General features: G+C 61.0%; 1 protein-coding gene across 1 annotated transcript in view; it reads right to left on the reverse strand.

The window, feature by feature from the left end:
• ONECUT3 (one cut homeobox 3) overlaps positions 1-19,338 on the reverse strand; it is a 30,472-nt gene extending 11,134 nt beyond the window's left edge. Inside the window, exon 1 of the mRNA XM_050770469.1 lies at positions 17,996-19,338. Coding sequence (XP_050626426.1) covers positions 17,996-19,181 — 1,186 coding nt within the window. The 5' untranslated portion in view covers positions 19,182-19,338. The remainder of the gene's footprint in view (positions 1-17,995) is intronic.
• Positions 19,339-19,599: the final 261 nt, after the last annotated feature.

A 19,599-nucleotide genomic window follows, 5' to 3' on the forward strand; every position in this document is an offset into this window, starting at 1 on the left:
TTAAGCAGTCCTCCCGCCTCAGCCTCCCAAGTAGGTGGGACCATGGGTGCATACCACCACATCTGGCTAATTAAAAAAAAAAAAAAACTGCCGGGCACGGTGGCTCATGCCTGTAATCCCAGCACTTTGGCAGGCCAAGGCAGGTGGATCACCAGAGGTCAGGAGTTTGAGACCAGCCTGACCAACATGGAGAAACCTTGTCTCTACTAAAAATACAAAATCAGTCAGGAATGGTGGTGCATGCCTGTAATCCCAGCTACTAGGAGGGCTGAGGCAGGAGAATCACTTAAACCTGGGAGGCGGGGGTTGTGGTGAGCTGAGATTGTGCCATTGCACTCCAGCCTGGGCAACAAGAGCGAAACTCTGTCTAAAAAAAAAAAAAAAAAAAACAGGCCAGGCGCGGTGGCTCATGCCTGTAATCCCAGCACTTTGGGAGGCCGAGGCGAGGTCAGGAGATCGACACCATCTTGGCTAACACGGTGAAACCCTGTCTCTATTAGAAATACAAAAAATTAGCTGGGCATGGTGGCGGGTGCCTGTAGTCCCAGCTACTCGGGAGACTGAGGCAGGAGAGTGGTGTGAACCTGGGAAGTGGAGCTTGCAGTGAGATGAGATCAGGCCAGGGCATTCCAGCCTGGGCGACAGAGCGAGACTCTGTCTCAAAAACAAAAATGAAAACATATATATATGTTTTTTGTTTGTTTGTAGAAATGTGGTCTCACTATGTTGTCCAGGCTGGTCTCTAACTCCTGGGTTCAAGCAATCCTCTAGCCTCGGCTTCCCAAAGTGCTGGGGTTACAGGCATGAATCACAGTACCCAGCCTCAATCCTTACAACAATTCTGTAAGGCAGGGAGTTTTCTCCTTATTTACTCAGAGAATGTGAGCCACCCCCCAAGCTTTCCCAGCCAGTCCCAACAGGGCAGCCCAGAAACCAGAGTCCACTGGCCTAGATGGGGGAGGGAGGTAGGATGCAGATAGTCCCTTTCCCACCCCACCTCCCAGGCTCCAATCTGGTGCCTAATGGGGACCCCAGAGGCAGAGGCTGGGGGAGGGGCCAGTCCAGGCAGAGTCTGAAAAAACTTCGCGTTTTGTCGATCGCAGCAAAAAGAGGCTCTGCTGCCCCCCTTCCCGGCGTTCAATCTAATTACAGCTCCTCACAGCCCAGATCGATCCAGTCGGAGCTGTTTACCTCGAGCAGCTTTGTCATCGCTCCCATCCCCCACGGCCGCCGACAGAGGTGTGAGTCGGAGTAGGGGGGCCGCCTGGACGCCCCCTCCGTGTGTCCCCTGCCCATCACCATCGCCACCTCACCCCTGCCAGCACCCCACCCGACATCAGGGTCACCCCCACGCCAGCCCTAAAGGCCACCCCTGTGCCAACCCCAGAGGCCGTGGTGGTTCTGGGCCCCTTGTGTGGAAGTGAAAACCGAGGCTTGGAGAGAACGACTGACGGGGCTCAGAGTGAGGATGGGGGAGCTGGAATGAAGCCCTGGACTTGGCCCTGGTACCAACCACCAGCCTCATGCTGCCAGAGCCCGCCATTGCCACCTCTGTCACGCAACCTCCACCAGCCTCCAATGAGGCCTCCACCTCCGTCCTCTCCTCCACCATCACTCCTGCACCAGCAATGTCAGTGCTATCCCACCACACCCTCCCTATCACCTCCAACTCCAGCACCTCCTCCTCCACCACCATCTCCAGCACCTCCACCTCCTCCTCCATCACCTCTTCCTCCACCTCCTCCACCTCCACCTCCATCACCTCCACCTCCATCACCTCTACCTCCATCACCTCTACCTCCATCACATCTTCTTCCACCACCTCCACCTCCATGACCTCCACCACCATCTCCAGCACCTCCACCTCCTCCTCCATCACCTCTTCTTTCACCACCTCCACCTCCACCTCCATCACCTCCATCTCCATCACCTCCACCTCCATCACCTCTACCTCCAGCACCTCCTCCTCCACCTCCACCACCTCCTCCTCCATCACCTCCACCTCCACCTCCACAACCTCCACCTCCATCACCTCTACCTCCAGCACCTCCACCTCCTCCTCCATCACCTCCACCTCCATCACCCCCACCTCCATCACCTCTTCTTCCACCACCTCTACCTCCATCACCTCTATCTCTATCACCTCTACCTCCAGCACCTCTTCTTCCACCACGTCCACCTCCACCACCTCCACCTCCATCACCTCCACCTCCATCACCTCTACCTCCACAACCTCCACCTCCATCACCTCTACCTCCAGCATCTCTTCTTCCACCACCTCCACCTCCATCACCTCCACCTCCACAACCTCCACCTCCACAACCTCCACCTCCATCACCTCCACCTCCAGCACCTCCTCCTCCATCACCTCCACCTCCATCACCTCCACCTCTATCACCTTCAGCTCCACAACCTCCACCTCCATCACCTCCACCTCCAGCACCTCCTTGTCCATCACCTCTTCTTCCACCACCTCCACCTCCACAAACTCCACCTCCACCTCCATCACCTCCTCCTCCATCACCTCCACCTCCACCTCCATTACCTCCACCTCCAGCACCTCCTCCTCCAGTACCTCTTCTTCCACCACCTCCACCTCCACAACCTCCACCTCCACCTCCATCACCTCCACCTCCACCTCCATTACCTCCACCTCCAGCACCTCCTTCTCCATCACCTCCACCTCCATCACCTCCACCTCCACCTCCATTACCTCCACCTCCAGCACCTCCTCCTCCATCACCTCCACCTCCACTTCCACCACCTCCATCTTCAGCACCTCCTCCTCCACCTCCAGCACTTCCACCACCTTCACCATCACCTCCACCTACACTTCCACCTCCATTACCTCCACCTCCATCACCTCTATCTCCATCACCTCCACCTACTCCGCCACCTCCACCTCCACCATCACCTCCAGTACCTTCACCTCCATTATCTTCACCTCCAGCACTTCTACCTCCACCTCCTCCACCTCCATCACCTCCACTTCTACCTCCATTACCTCCACCTCCACCTCCAACACCTCCACCACCTCCACCTCCACCAACTCCATTTCCTCCACCTCCATCACCTCCACTCCCTCCACCATCACCTCCACCACCTCCACCTCCACCATCACCTCCACCACCTCCTCCACCCTTGCCTTCACCTCCACCACCCTCACCTCCCACCACCTCCACCTCCTCCACCTCCACCACCCTCACCTCCACCACCTCCTCCACCTCCATCTCCACCACTTCCACCTCCATGACTTCCATCACCACCTCCACCTCCATCACCTTTACCTCCACCAGCCCCATCACCTCTACCTTCATCACCTCCGCCTCCACCACCTCTGCCCCCATCACCCCTACCTCTATCACTTCCACCTCTACCACCTCCATCACCTCTACTCCCACCACCTCCACCACCTCCACATCCAGCACCTCCAACTCTACCTCCACCACCTCCTCCATCACCTTCACTTTCCACCCCCACCACCTCCACCTTGCACCTCCCCACACCTCCTCCATTACCTTTTTTTTACTCACCCCCTCCTCTGTTTTCTTCACCTCCCCCTGATTTCCTTCATTATCCTTATCAACACTGCTGAACCCATCCTGGGATTCTCCTAGTACGTGGCCAGCACTGGATACTCAGCCCCGGGTTCCATCACCAGTGGCTCCCGACCTGCGGTCGGGGGGATAGAGAGTGGTCCCCAACACACATCTTGGCCACCAAGCTGGAGGAGGAGTGGGGTGGGGCCAGGCTGTCAGGCTTGCTCAGGGACCCCAGGCGAGTCCCACTCCCTTGGAGGCCTCAGTCCCTTCCTTTGTAAAGACAGTGCACCTCCTTCAGGCATGTCCCGGTGCAGGCCAGTCCTCCCTGGGCTCCTGAGCTTTTCCAGGCCCTTTCCTCTCCCCACCCACCACCACCCGCCTCTCTGTCCTGCCTCCTGCCCTGGCCTCACTCACTCAGCTCCACCTCCCTGGCAGGGTCCAGCCTGGGGCCTCTGCACGATGGTTCTCTCTGCCTGGTTGCTCTTCCCCAGGTCCCCTCCTGCCCCCCTCAGCTCCTTCTAGTCTCTGCTCAGATATCTCCTTCCCTGTGTGGCTACCCAGACACCCCTTGTCTAATCCCACAACTATCCCTGTCACCCCTACCACACCTCTTCTTTTTACAACCGTTCACCCGCTCTGTTCAGGGTTCCCACTGAGTGAGGGTTTGGGTCCCGACAGGATGCCCACTCCCTGCACCTCCTCCAGGACCCTGGGGACTGGGGCCCTGATTCCAGGAGCAGTCACCCCCGAGAGGCTCTGATCTGAGAACTCCAGGTACCCCACCCATCCCATCTCCCCAACGGTTATCAGCCTTTTTGGAATCTAAGGATGAGGATGACCTGGGGCTGGTTCCTGGGAGGTCCCCGAGACCCTGGGAGGATATCAAAGATCAACTAGAAGATACGGAGACCCCACGCCCACATCTGAGCCCATGCACAGGGCGCCCGGCAAACGCAGTCATGGTGGCTTTACCGTAGCGTCCAGCCTTCCGCCCCAGGGCACCATCCTGGGCCTGCCCCACCGCCCCCAGCACCAACAAGCCGGTCGTTTTATTTTCTGGGCAGGTGGGATCAGGAAATCTCCGGGTGCGGGGTCCTGGCAGTGTGGCTGCCCCTTCGCTCAGTCATCCCTGATGTTCTCGCTGTGTCCAGCAGAGGGCAGCCTTCCCTGCCCCAACCCAGGAAAGGGTGGGGGCTGTAGGCTGTGTCTCCTTGGGGGGAAAAGGAGGCTGGACTGGGGGAGACCCTCAAGTTCCAGATGAAGGCATTTCCTGCAGACCCCCTGGGATTTGTCCCCCACACACCAGCTCTGTCCCACTTCCTGCCTTTCTAAAAGTTGTTGGGGGCAGCCGACCACCGGGTGCCCGAGAGGGTGGTCTGCCCTGCTGCCCTCTTGGGCCCTGCCTGGTGTTGGACCATGTTAGCCTCAGTTTCCCCAACTGTAAGATGGTCTTGATCATGGCTGGGCTGTGGGGAAGGGTTTAGCCAGAAAAGTCCTGAATGAATACAGCAGGGCTAACACGAGGCTCCCAGCTCCCATCTGGGGGTCCCTGAGAGGAGCTGGGCTCTGGGCGACACTTGCCTTCCAACCATAAAGTTTCTCCCTCCCTCAAGGAAGTCCTTGAGACTTAGGTTTTCTCTCAGGATCTTCCTGGAGAGGGGAGAAATGGAGAAACTGGGGCCACGAGTAGAAAGTTGGCCAGAGAACTCCTACACATTCCTCAAGGCCCAGGAGCAATGGCCTCTCCCCAGGAAGTCCCTCCCTCCCCCACAGCAGAGTCCGAAGTCCCTCCTCTGGGACTCCCAGCGGCCACTGTTCCTCCTTTTAGCCTCGTGGGGCCTGAGATCTTTCTGTTGCCCAGCACAGAGTGGAGGTACGGGCAGTGGCTGATTGTGCAGTGACAACCACGTTCCTGGGTTGTCCCACACGAGGGTGGTGGAGCGTGGGGGGGTCTCAGCCCAGACTGCAAGACCCTGTTGGGGAAGACCAGCAGCCACTGCCCTGGAGCGCCGAGTGGGACTGTGGGGCTTCCCGAGTGCCCTCAGCAGGAAGCCAGTAGCTGAGCAGGGGCCCTGGATTCACTCATTGCTGGGGCCCACTTGTCAACCCCCATTACCTTCCAAGAGGGGACCAGCCCCTCTCCTTCTCCTCACCCCTCCTTTCCCCGTCATCCTCCAAGAGGGGACCAGGCCCTCTCCTCCTCACCCCTCCTTTTCTACTCACCCTCCCTCTCTCTCCCCTCTTTTCCTCCCTTTCCTTCCCTCCCTCTCTTTGCCTCCCTCCCCTCTTCCCCTTCCTTCCCTCACTTCCCTCCCTTCCCTCTCCCCCCTCCCCCCCGCCGCTTCCTCCTCTCCCGCTTCATCCTCCTGTTCATCCGAGGCCTTTGGAGGGGCTGGGCTTGTAATGGGGGGGCCTCCAGGATGCAGCATGTGCCCTTCTCCCTGGGGGGGGGCCCGTGGGTGCCTCTGCACGCGCCTGACATTGGTCGCATGCGGGCTGAAGGTCCCAGCCTCTGTCCACTGTCGGGTGTGCCCGCGTGGGGCTGCCTGAGGCTTCCCAAATGTCCCAGCAGCGTGGAGGGCGAAGTCTGAGTGAGGGACTGCACAGGCGCTCAGCCACAAATGCGGGGGCGGCAGCCCTGCACATCCAAACCCCACCGGAGTGAGGAGCTGAGAAACCTATGACTGTTAGCAGAGCTGTCTCCATTCCGGGCGGGAAAACGGGAGTCAGCCTGTGGGGGCCTGGACGGACGGTGGATGGGGCAATGGATCTCGGTGTGACATCCGTGTGTGGGACGCAGCAGGCTCGTGGTGTGGACGTGAGATGTGAGGGTTGTGGGGTGTGCAGGCTCTTGGGGTGAGTGTAGCTGTCACCCCGCAGAAGCCTGCGGTGTGGGATACGCATCCATGTCCGCCCAGCCCCAGGGTGGCTCCTCTCTGCCTCCCCCTGCTCCCCTCACTACTGCGCCAACGGTGATGCAGGTGGGCTCCGTGGGCCGAGTGGCCTTGAGCGCACACCCTGGCGTCTCTGGACATCAGCTTCCTGCTTTATCAAGCAGACGCAGTGACCCAGAGCCCTGTGTCCTCACCGGGCAGCAGTCCTAAGAGTCATGAAGGAGTGAACGCCAAAGTGTGGACCTGCAACTCACTCATCCATTCCACATTCAGGGAGCAGCTACTGCATGAGGCCAGAGAGAGGCAGCTCCAGGAACTGGCCTCCGCTCACAGTCACAGGGCAGCGTGAAGCTGCGGCTGCCTGGGACTCCGTTCCCCAACGAGAAGGCCAGCTCCGCTCTGAGTCCAGGAAAGCGGGAGGGAGGACGCCTTTGGGTGGGTACTAGAGTGGAGGCGCGGGCCCCACTGGGCTCTGTGAGGCCTCCGAGTGGATACACAGCTGGCTGGGAGGGAGGATGGACCAGAAGACCAGGCTCAGGCATCCGGACAGCTGCAGGGAGGGTCCCTGAAGCCCAGTGGACGCCGGCAGTGCTGGGGGGTGGCATGGCAGGAGAGGCACAAGCCAGGGTGGCGCCAGGAGGAGGGGGACGTGGAATCTCCAGGGGGTTTCCAAGGTCCAAGGAGATCAAAGAGCAACTAGGGGAGATGGAGACCAGCTGGGCGATGCCCAAAGGGAGAAGAAGAAATGGCCTCAGGATGCAGCAATGGGCGATTCAAGTGACCGTGCCCTGTCCCTCTGTGCCCGACTCTGTACAGTGCCCCAAACCACCAAGTCATGCAAGTCTACCCCGCGGTGTGCCGGTCCCCCCGTGTCCTGGAGCCGGATGCCCTCTCCCTCCGGCCACCTCTGGTGCTCAGCCCCGGCTTCATGGAGGAGACAATTCAATACGGAGCCCGGTCTCCAGCTGGGATGATGACCTGTTTCCTTAGCGACGCATCCTGCCCCCACCACCAGCTGCCTGGCCCCACATACCGGGTGCACTGATGGCCCCCGCCATGCTGGTGTCTTGTCCCCCCCATGGCCTCTCCAGACCGGAGTCCGTGGGTGACTCGCCCAAGGTCACATGTCCAGTAACTGAGGGGGGCCCGGTCACATACCTACACCCTCTGTCTACACCCTGTACTCCTGGGGGAGCTGGAAAATTGATTCCCATGGGTGGGAGGCAGTGAAACCTTCTCCAAGGAGATGGGGCTGAGTCATGCCCCAGGTGTGGACCCCCAGAGGCCTCCCCAGCCCCTCATCTGGCCCCACTCCGTTCCCGCTACCCCTCCACTCTGGGTGGCTTACCCTCCCCAAGCGTGCCCTGCCTGCATCTCACGGTTAGGATCTCACCCCTTGGCAGGGGTCCCCGCCCGCCTCCCTCTTGTCCCCACCCCTCTCCCTCCAGCTTTCCCTGCCAGCCTCCCCTGATGGGATTTTAATGACTGCATTTTCAAATTAGTTCTGAGCCTTTCAAAGATTTAACCAGGAAACGCGTTTCCACTTGGACTCTCGGGCTGTCCCTCCCTCGTGGCTCCATCTGGAGGCTGGGCCGCCATGGGGTGGGGGCATGGGGGTGTCAGGGGGCACCTCTCACCCTTGGACATTCAGCCACGGAGACCCACCCCATCAGGCACCCTCAAGCGGGGGAAATCGAGTGGGCAAACACACACACACACAAGGCGTTGATTTAAAAAAAAAAAGTGATGGAGACACAGAGCCTGCAGTGGGAGATGGATGTGAAGAAGATGACAGGAAAGGAATCAGTGATAAGAAGCGGCTGAAGCGGCCACCCAGAAAGGGGCTGGGGAGGCTGATCCAGCGTTTCAATGATTGGGAAATTAATCCACAGATAAACTCACACTCGTAAAATGATCCGCCCCGGACGTATTCATTGCAGCTGCTATGGTGACCGCTAACGATTGGAAACAGCCTAAATGTCAGCGGGGCAGGAAGTGCTTCAGGAAAGCCCGAAACCACCACCGAGTCAGAGAGTACTAGGCGGCCGGCAAAAATGACCAGGACGGGCGCTTCATGGATCTGAGCAAGGGGAAGAATCACGGAGCATCTGGAGCTCCCCTTTCTGCAATAAATAAATAAATAAATAAATAAAAATAATTTATTCCTGGAGCCTTTTGCAAGGAGAAATACAAACTGTGATTTGCAGAAGGAAGGGCAACGGAAGCCCCCTCGTCTTGCATTTAAATTCAGAACCTGGCAAATGTGTTAACTATTGTAAAATCATGTAGATTTATTTATTTATTTATTTATTTAATTATTTAGAGACAGGGTCTGCCTGTGTTGCCCAGGCTGGAATGAAGTGAAACAGTCACGTCTCACTGCAGCCTCAACCTCCTTTGCTCAAGAGATCCTCCTGGCTCAGCCTCCTGAGTAGCTGGGGCCACAGGTGTACACCACCACATCCGGCTAATTTTTGTTTTTTTTTTGAGATGGAGTCTCGCTCTGTCACTCAGGCTGCTGGAGTGCAATAGCGCAATCTCGGCTCACTGCAACCTCTGCCTCCTGGGTCCAAGCGATTCTCCTGCCTCAGCCTCCCGAGTAGCTGGGATTACAGGCACCCGCCACCACGCCCTGCTAATTTTTGTATTTTTAGTAGACATGAGGTTTGGCCGTGTTGGTCAGGCTGGTCTCAAACTCCTGGCCTCAGATGATCCGCCCACCTCGGCCTCCCACAGTGCTGAGATTACAGGCGTGAGCCACCGCGCCCGGCCACATTCGGCTAATTAAAAAAGTTTTTTGTAAAGATGGGGTCTTCCTGTTGCCCAGGCTGGTCTGGAACTCCTGGCCTCAAGCGATCCTCTTACCTTGCCTCCCCAAGTGCTGGGACTACAGGCGTGAGCCTCCCTGCCTGGCCAACAGAATGTAGAATTTTTTTTTTTTTTTTGAGACAGAGTCTCGCTGTGTTGCCCAGGCTGGAGTGCAGTGGCCGGATCTCAGCTCACTGCAAGCTCCGCCTCCCGGGTTTTTACGCCATTCTCCTGCCTCAGCCTCCCGAGTAGCCGGGACTACAGGCGCCTGCCACCTCGCCCGGCTAGTTTTTTGTATTTTTTAGTAGAGACGGGGTTTCACCGTGTTAGCCAGGATGGTCTCGAACTCCTGACCTCGTGATCCGCCCATCTCGGCCTCCCAAAGTGCTGGGATTACAGGCTTGAGCCACCGCGCCCGGCCATAGAATGTAGAATTTTTTAAGGAACCAGGGAGCAAAACCAAGGGAGGCGGAGGAGGGGAGGAGGAGCGTGTCCTGTGTTGAGCGCAACCGGGAGGGCCGTGGTTCTGGGGCGCTGGATAGGGAAGAAGGCCACTTGCGCCCGGTGGGGCGTGGTTTCCCCGGGGGTGGGATGCGGGGCTGGGATGGTGCGCGCCTGCTGGGGTGGCGCTTTCCTGCGGAGCCCGCGCCAGTGACCCTGAGGCTCCGAGGCCGCGGGCGCGTGGTCCCGGGTCCCGGGTCTCCTGCCGGGGCACGTGCGTCCAGGTCCTGCCAGGCTCTTGGGGGCTGGGCGCGCTCGGGAATCCACACACCCGCCAAGGACCGACGTGCGGAACGCGGTGGGCCCAGCCCGACTCCGCAGCTTCCTGGGTGCTGCGGGACGGCGTTTGCTGCGTGACGGAAAGTGAGGTACAGTCATTCCCTCAGCAGGCCCTTGGACGGGAAAGGGCGCTTGGAAAGGCGTGGACTTACGCTGCCCCGCAACTAGCGTTCCCCACTCACGCATCCCACTCCCTGAGGGTCGGCTCAACCTTCCCAAAGCCCCAGCTCCAGGGAGCAGAGCCCAGCAGCACCTGTCTCTACTCCCAAAGAGGAGCAGCTGGGGGCGCACGGAAGGCACGAAGGACCCCCGGCCGCCAGCACCAGGGTCTCCGGACGGCGCAGCCGCTGCGTCCAGGGAGAGATGGGGCTTCATCCAGATGTCCCCGCACCCCACTTTGGGGCGTTGCTGGCTCAAGACTCGGCCCGAGGGCGGATGGGGGTCCTGGATCAGTCTGCACTCGTCCCAGTGTGAATGGAGGCATCTACACACGTGTCCCCGGGTGCTTCTACACCTGTGACCCGGGCACGCCTCTCCAGCAGCCTGTGCCAGGCACATCTCTGTTTCTCTCTGCCGTGAGTCTGTGGCTCTGTGCTCGGAGGGCTCCCTCATCGCCCCCCACCTCTGCCCACACTCGGGACTCAGGAGGGGTGCCGGTTTCTCAGCCCCTCTCACATTAGCATCTATTTGGCAGAGGGGAAACTGAGGCCATAGGTGTCCCAGGGCTGCCCAAGGTCAGGTGGGTCTCCCTGGCTCCTGGCCCAGCCCCTCCCCTCCCCCACCAGTGCTTCCCTCCCTATTGATCAGGGCCCATATTTAATTAAGAACTTGATTCCAACCAGCACCAGCTCCCCAGGTTAAGTCGGGCTGCCTGCCAGAGACTTACAAAGGCTCAGCCTCCCTCCTAACAGCCGCTCAGGACTTTCCCACCTCCCAGCCTTTGTCCCTGCTGGTCCCACCAGCCAGAAGTCCCCTCCCACATCCACGTGGGAGGCCACAGTCGGATACTGTAGGACACCACAGGAAACCACATTTTTATCTTAGGGCTCTGGGGAGCCACGGGGCAGGGTGCCAACCAGCGGAAAACGAGCTCCAAAGTGGCCATGCAAAGCTCCCTTAGGATGTGGGGGAGATGGCAGCAAGAAGGAGGAGTGGGCTGGGCGCGGTGGTTCACGCCTGTCATCCCAGCACTTGGGGTGGCCGAGGTGGGTGGATCATCTGAGGTCAGGAGTTCAAGACCAGCCTGGCCAACATGGTGAAACCCCGTCTCTGCTAAAAACACAAAAATTAGCTGGGCGTGGTGGCTTATGCCTGTAATCTCAGCTACTTGGTAGGCTGAGGCAAGAGAATCGCTTGAACCTGAGAGGCAGAGGTTGCACCACTGTATTCCAGCCTGGATGACAAGAGCAAAACTCCATCTCAAAAAAAAAAAAAAAAAAAAAAAAAAAAAAAAAAAAAGGAGGAGTGGAGCTGGGAGGCCATGATGGAGGAGGAGGAGGAGACCACCATAGTGGTTTAGACTAGAGTGGTAATGGTTGCTGGAGAAGCAGCATGCAATTGGAGGGAGATTCAGGGAGAAGAATGAATGGTTCATGATTAGTTCTAGGAGTTCAGGCTAAGAGGACTTCAGGACTTCACAGCCAAATGCCAGCCCCAGCCCCTCACCACTCAAGAGACTCCCCCGGGCCGGGCGCAGTGGCTCAAGCCTGTAATCCCAGCACTTTGGGAGGCCGAGACGGGCGGATCACGAGGTCAGGAGTTCGAGACCATCCTGGCTTACACGGTGAAACCCCGTCTCTACTAAAAAATACAAAAAAAAAAAACTAGCCGGGCGAGGTGGTGGGCGCCTGTAGTCCTGGCTACTCGGGAGGCTGAGGCAGGAGAATGGCGTAAAAACCCGGGAGGCGGAGCTTGCAGTGAGCTGAGATCCGGCCACTGCACTCCACCCTGGGCGACATAGCGAGACTCCGTCTCAAAAAAAAAAAAAAAAAAAAAAAAAAAACTCCCCCAGACTCCTCTGTGATGTGGGGGTGAGCGTCCCTGTCTCCCAGGCTACAGAAAGGAATTACTGGGACTGAGGCTGGCGTTGGGAGGGGGAAGTCTTCCGGGACAAGCAGAAGTGGGGATGGTCCTGGGGTCTCCGAGCTGGACTTGATGAAGCTGGGACCTTGCCCTCCCATCCTCTCTGGGAGTCTCCGGTGGTCTCCCAGCGGAGAAGACTCACATGCCCACAACACCATCACACTTGGAGGAGCTGGGGGGCGGGGGGAAGCCCAGCGCAGGCCTCACCACCCCTAAAGGATATGGCTCCTGTGAGGTGGGAAGGCGGAGCTGGTCGGTCACCTGGCTCCACCTGAGGATCGGCCAGCAGCTGAGAACGTGGGAAGTGCCACCGCCCTCTGGTCCCTTCTCTGTGGTCCTTGACCTCAATACACCTCCAAGCCTTCGTCCCCAAGCGCCACCTTCCTGGAATGCTCCCCAGTATGTGCTGGAGATCAGGGAGCCTGGGCATCCCCAGCCTAGTGTTAGGCCCACCAGACTCAGCGGGGTCGGGGGCGTTGAAACCCCCATGCCCTGGTCCTGTATGGCTCCTCCTGGCAGAAGCTGGCTCCAGATCAGAAGCAGTGTGGGGCTCTGGCAAGCGCCTTTCTCTTCGGCCTCAGCTTGCTGGTCTGTAGGGTGGGTATGGGAAGTGCATCCGGTTTAAAAGGTCATTCCGGGCAGGTAAGCTGAGGAGGAGGCGGAGGGCTGTGGGCACCCAGTGGGACCCCTCCCCATCTCCCTCCCCGCTCTGCGTGAGAGGCAGGAGCCTGATCCCTGATCCTGGCCCAGGTTCCTAGCTAGGGCTGCTCCTCCCTAGGTCCTGAGGTTTTAAGGGAGGGTGCTGGTTTGGGGTGCCAGAGTCACCTGGGCCTCACGCACAGCCCCACATGGGTCTGGTTCTCATGGCCCTGGGCACAGTATGGGTCTATCCCCACTCCATACATCCCTGTGGAAACCTACGGTGTCCCCTTCAGACCCCTGAGCCCCTCTGGCACCTCATACCCCCTCTCCTAGGCGTCATTTCATTCTGCCCATTTCTCAGATAAGAAAACTGAGGCTCAAGCCCTTTTGCCAGGGATCAGCCAGGCACAGAGCCCAGGGGAGGCCTGGGTCTCCAAGCTCCCAACCTTGGTTATCTCTACTGTCTAATGGGGCAGGGCATCTTTTTCTGGGGTGTTGGTAAGAGGCGTGGACTCCTTGCAGTGGAAAGTGGGGTTTTTGCAAAAGGCACAGGGGTCTTTACCTCCCTCCCCTCTTCCCCTTCCTTCCCTCCCTTCCCTCTCCTCCTCCTCCTCCTCTCCCCTCTCATCCCTCCCCTTCATCTAGAGTTTGGGTGGGGGTGTCCAGAGTGCTTGTGGAGGGGTGGACACCTGACCCTTTGAAGGGGATTCCTGGATTGCCTCTCCCATTTCAACCACAGCCCTTGACAGTGGCAGCGGGTAGCAGGGAGAAGTGGGGGAGGGAGGGCCTGCATGAGCCCTGGTGGGGAAGAGGTTCTGCCTCTTTTTCCTTTCCATGTCCATCCCCTTAGGTGCCCAGTCCCTGGCATCCCCCCTGCTCACCCACCACCAAGCAGAGGTGCCCAGTTCCTGCACCAGGTGTCCTCAGCATACAACTCCATACACAGCTCTGGTTTTTGTCCCTAGGACAATTTGTCCTGCTTAAGGGCAAAGCATCCCATCCACCTGCGGGGAGGGGTGGGGGTCCTCCCTGCCTCAGTTTCCTCCACGCTGGGCTCCACCATCCCTCAGGGATTCTGGGCTCCTGCCTCCCCATGGTGCCCAAGGAGGAGATGAGGCCCTTCTTTCAACCACCTCCATCAAACTTTGTATTATCTATATACATATTTTTTTTCTGATCAGTTACAAAAAATACTTTTCCTCTGGAGTTGCAATTTAAACAATATTTGAAGACGGCCGAAGCTATCGACCCAGCGACGGTGATGAATTAGAGACGGTAATTCGAATTCATCGACCGCCCCCACCCCCGCCGAGGAGCCCGCCCACCCCTCCCCCAGCCCCTCTCCCATAATTACTGTTGGAGACGGCGCCAGGGGAGGGCTTCGACCAGGAGGCAGCTCCGAAGTGAGGGACTTGGAGGACCTTGGGGTGGGGGTGGGGTGAGGCTCCCAGCCCCATGGGAATGGACTTGGGGGCTGCAGGACTCCTAGACGACAGGGGTCCAGAATCTGACAGTGTCAGACCCAGAATTCGGCCCATCACACGCACATTTTACAGGTGGGTAAACTGAGGCACGCAGAACAGGCAGTGGTGCCGGGACTCCGAGGTCTGCGATGGGATTTCTTGCGTGCTTTAGTGAAACAAAAAAACCATCCATTCCCCTCTCCCCAGTCCTACCCCATGGGGAAGGAGGAGGGGCTGTGGGCGCTCGGAGCACAGAGGCAGCCTCCAGCACCCAGAGTTTCTCTCCCCTCTCTGTCTCTCTCTCTCTTTTTTTTTTTTTTTGGTCTCTCTGCCTCTCTTTTCGTCTCTCCTTCACCTCTGTTCCTTTCTGAGCTTCTTTTTCTCTCCTCCCCGTCTGTTTGTCCCGCTCCCGGTCTCTCCCTCCCCACTCTCTGGTTTTGTCTCTCGACTCCTCCCTCTCTCTCCATCTCCCCTTCTCTCCCTCCCTCTCCGTCTGCACCTGCTGGTCTTTCTCCCTCACTGTCCCCGTCTCCCTCCTGGCCCCGGCGCCCGGCGGGACACTCGGTACCTGCGGAAACGCGTGGCCGGCCCGAGCTGGGTAAGCGCGATGGGAGACCCGGGGCGCAAAGTTCTTGGAGGAGGCCTGGGGAGGCCCGGGGAGGCCCGCGGTGTTCGCGGAGCGGGGGATGGGGATGCGAGAGGAGAAAGGGCGGCGAGTTCTCTGCTGCGGGGTTGAAATAATGCAGAGGGGCAGAGTTCCCTTTCGAGCACCAGCGTTGGGGCGTCGCCGTGTTAGGTGGAGATGGGGACGCACCCGGCCATCTACCCCTAACTGCCGCGATTTGCCGCCACTTAACCGCTTTTCATTTGCGCAGCGACCGGAACTAAAGGCCTCCGCCTGAGCCTAATGACCCCGCGGCCCTCGCCCCCGCCACCTCTTACGTCCCAGGCGGAGTCCGGTGGTGTAGATGCGGCCCGCAGCGCACCTGAGACGCGACAGGTGCGCAGGGTTGACGGCGTGAACTCCGCGACCGCAGGTCTTTGCGGGGCCGCGCGGACGGCGTGGGCAGCGGACCCGGCAGAGGGGAGGCGGGCAGGGTGGTCCGGGTTTATCATCCTCAACACCTCAGCGCCCTGCGGGAGGCTCCGAGATGCCAGGCGCTGCGCTCACCCCTCCGGTTCCCCCACGCACCCCTGAGGCGGCGACTGTTCTAACTCTCCCTCCGTCGACGGGAAACCCAGACTCCCACAGCTGAGACTGTTTGTCATTGTCACAAGTCAGGAAGGCGAGGCACAAACGCAGCCTGTTTCCCCATCTGCAACTCTGCCCGTGGCAGGAAGGGGACGGCGGAGGCCTGGATGGCGCTGCGGCCGGCAGAAGCCAACACAGACCTGGGTGCAGGGTCGGGTGCAGGCGAAACAGGCGATGTCCATCAGGGCGAGTGCTCGGTGCTGCTGACCCGGCTGCGGGGAGCCCACCCCCCATGGGACTTCCTGCCCGCGGTTTGCCCCTCTGTGACGCTCTGGCTGATGTTTTCTGTGGCCCCCAAATCTGCAATTGCAGTACTGCTACTGGGTCATGTTAGTTACATAACGTAGTAGTGGGAAAAATGGAGGGTGGTGTGGGCTCCTGTTCCACCCACGGTGGACACAACGTCCCCCAAATACGTGCTGGAGAGGAGGCAGCAGGCGGTGGGTATCGAGATACAGAAGCCGTCCCTGCCTTACTGGTGTGATGGCAACCACTTGGTGTTTAAACGTCAGAGCTAGGCCCGGTGGGGTGGCTCAAGGCCTGTGTAATCCCAGCACTTTGGGAGGCAGAGGCGGACAGATCACCTGAGGTCAGGAGTTCGAGACCAGCCTGGCCAACATGGTGAAACCCCGTCTCTAATAAAATTACAAAATAATAATAATGATAATAAATAAATAGCCAGGCGTGGTGGTGGGCGTCTGTAATCCCAGCTGTTCAGGAGGCTGAGGTGGGAGAATCGCTTGAACCTGGGAGGCAAAGGTTGCAGTGAGCTGAGATCGCACCACTACACTACAGCCTGGGCGACAAGAGTGAAACTGCATCTCAATAAATGAATAAATAAATGGTCAGAGCTGTCAGAGGTGTGCCCTCTGCCACCTGAAGCCTCGCACTGCACCTTGAGGGCCGTGACTGTGTGCGGGTGTGACTGCCTGTCGGTGGTGAGCACACAGGTGCCACTGTATGTGTCATGGGGAGGGGAGCGGGACAGACTGAAACCGTCCAGGTTCACGCGACCTCCCTGGGCATAAGGTTACCCTGCCACATGCGAAAGACTATTTATTTTCCTGTGCCCCAAAGCAGAAAAATCTAAGAATCCCATAAGAGGTTCCAGCTAGCCACCTTGCTTGCTCTGCAGAAGGGCAAAACTGAGGCTGGCCTGTTGGTCCAGGTTCCCAGGGGGTTGTCTGGTCCTCCTGGGGTGGAGGGAGGGAATGGCTTGCTAGGGAGGAACAGGACAGGACCCCCGCTGTACTCTTTCCCCAGCCCCCCTGCCTGGACGGGCTGCCTGGGGGCACAGACGCAAACTCCCTCTGCCTCTTTGCTAGTGGGGCGCCTCCCAGAACCCCCGCCTTTCTCGCCCTTGTGCTCAGAGAAGCGATCGATCAGGCGCCAGCCGCCGCGGCTATTGTCCCTGTGGCCCGGGTGGGCAGCCCCCTCCCCAGCACCACCAGGGGAAGAAACCCCTACCTAGGCCAGGGGCTCTCCTGCACCCTTACACCCCCATCTAGGAAATGGGGGCCCGGCCGGGCTGCCTGTCAGAGGGCAGGTGTGGACTTAGCTGCTGTCAGCTGGGAGGGAGGAGGGAGGAGGGTCCCCAGGGGGCCGGTGGCTGAGTATGAGACAGAGACAGAGGCGGAGAGACAGGGAGAAGAGAGAACGAGCAGGAACAAGAGCAAAACGGAGAGCAAGAGAAAAACAGAGATACCAGTGTGTTCCGACCGAGAGAGGAGAGAAGTGGACATGAGAGACACAAAACCCCAAAGCCAGGCGGGCAGGGGTGCGCGCACCCGAGCCACCACCAAACTGCGCGGGGCGGGCGCCGGCTGGGGTGTGAAGGCCTCCAGGCGGCGAGGGCCGAGGGTCCCCCGGGCCGCCCCTCCCCCGCCATTCTCGGGTGACCTTTGCCAGCGGCCGGAGGGGAGAGGGAGGGGGTATCGATCGCAGGGCCGAACTACAAAGAAGCGCGCGCTGGGGCAGGGGGGGATGAGCGCGGGCTCGGCCTCTGCTGCTGAGCTGCGGGCGCCCGCTGCACGGTCTCGGAGCTCTGTGGCCCGGGGCTGGGGCCTCAGTACCCCTCTCCACCCATTCTGGAGGAGGGGAGTGGCACCTTAGCGGACGGCAGCTCGTTCGGGGACACAGCTCCCCCCAACAGGCGCGCGCGCACGCACACACACACACACACACACACACACGCACACACACAATGAGCTTTCCTGAAGGCTGCTTGGGGAGAGGCTCGGAGCCTCCCAGCAGTCTAACAAGGATTAGAGAACCCCTACGCGCTCCCGAAAGGGCAGGAGCAGCGACCAGGGTGTGGGGAGGCGGCACAATCCCTTTCTCCCTTCTGGTAACCGTACAAACGGGTAGCGGCGCGGATCGCAGTCTAGTTTCCTGAGAGGGGGTCCCGGGCTGCCGGGGCGCACGGGTGGGGCTTGGGGAGCTGGACCCGGACATCAGGCCGCCGCCCCGCTAGGTGCTCGGGAGTCCACAGCCGGCTCCCCCAGGGTCCGGTCGTGCGCGCCACGCTCCTACCTGCCAAGCGCAGCGCCGACATGCGCTGGAACTCTGGCTCCTGCAGCCACTTCCACATCCTGCGGAAGGTCTCGCGGCCGGATTTGAGCTTGCTCCACGGCTTGGGGTTGCGCAGCAGGTCAGAGAGCGTGCCCTGCGAGCGACACAGGATCCGCTGCGCGAAGATTGCCTGCGGGATGCTGTAGCGCTTCAGCTCCGCCGTGATGCGCTGCGCCACCTCCTTGGTGTTGATTTCCTCGGCCGCCGCGCCCGCGCTGGGGCCGCCGCCACCCCCGCCGGGGCCGCCGCCTCCCCCGTGCGGCCCGTGCGCCCCGGCCGCCGCCAGCCCGCCCAGCGGCGCCAGCAGCCCCGCGGCGCTCCCGCTGCCCGCTCCGCCGCTGCCTGTGCCACCGCCGCCTCCGGGCAGCCCGCGGGCCAGTGCGTCCTCGGCGCGTCCCAGCAGCGCGGCGTGAGGCTCGAAGGCGGCGGGCGGCAGCAGCTTGTCCCCGGCCAGGTGGCCTGGCGCGCCGTATGCGGCCAGCGGCGGAGGCGGAGGCGGCGGCGGGGGCTGCGGGGCGCCGTGCAGCGCGGGCGGCAGTGCGTTGGGCAGCGGCGACAGCGGCGACCCCATGGTGGGCAGCTCCTTGCCGTAGGGTCCGTAGAGGTGGCCCACGGAGGCGAGGGCCGCCCGTTCGTCGCGCATGAGGGTGAAGCTGCCGCTCACGCTGGCAGCCAGACGCTGCGGCGGGGGTGGCGGGGGCGGCGCGGCCGCCGGGTGCGGGTGCGCGTGGGGATGGCCGCCGTGCGCCCCGGCCACGGCCGCCGCGTGCTGGTGGAACTTGTCGGCTACGGCGGCGAGCGGCGGCAGGTGCTGCAGGGGCGTGAGCGTCGTGTAGGTGCCGCCCAGGCCCGGAGCCTCGCAGGCCATGCCCATTGCCGGGTGCAGCGGGCCCGCCAGTTCCCCGCGGAAGTCCGCGCCGCCGCCCGCGCTGCCCGCGCCGCCCGCGCCCCCGGCACCCCCACCGCCGCCGCCGCCGCCGCCGTCCAGCAGGCTCGCCATGCCGGCCACCAGGCCCGGGCGCCCGGGCGCCACCAGGCCGCGGTGCTGCGCCGCCGCCGAGCGCGCGTGGCCCGGGCTCAGCAGCTCGCCCGCCTGCGCGTGGGCCACGCTGTGCAGGCCCCCCAGGCTCTCCAGGCTCAGCTCCATGCTCGGCTGCCCTCCCGCCGCGCGCGCTCCTCAGCGCCGGCCCCTCGTGCTCAAGGCTGCTGCATGACTCCCGCCCGCTCCCCCGTGGCTGCGCGCGAGGTTGCCCGGCTGCGCGGCGCACGGCCCGGCCCGGCTGCGAGCGCGGCCACCAGGATGTGGCAGGGGAGCGGCCGCCGGCTCCCGGGCCCGGGTCTGACGTCAGCGCCCCCGCCCACCGGCTCCCGCCGCCGCTGCCTCCCGCAGCCTCGCTCTCCGCCCTCTCCGGCCCCCTCGAGCACCAGACAGGCAGAAGTCGGCCAGACTTGGGGCTTCGGCGTCCCTAGCCACTGCACCCGCCCGCGCCCCCCGGGGCAGGCCGTACCTGGGGGACAGCGGGCGGGGGTCCGAGGACAGACTCTGCCCTGGTGGGACTGTGAAC

This window comes from Macaca thibetana, chromosome 19 (assembly GCF_024542745.1).
Source record: "Macaca thibetana thibetana isolate TM-01 chromosome 19, ASM2454274v1, whole genome shotgun sequence".
NCBI lineage: Eukaryota > Metazoa > Chordata > Mammalia > Primates > Cercopithecidae > Macaca > Macaca thibetana.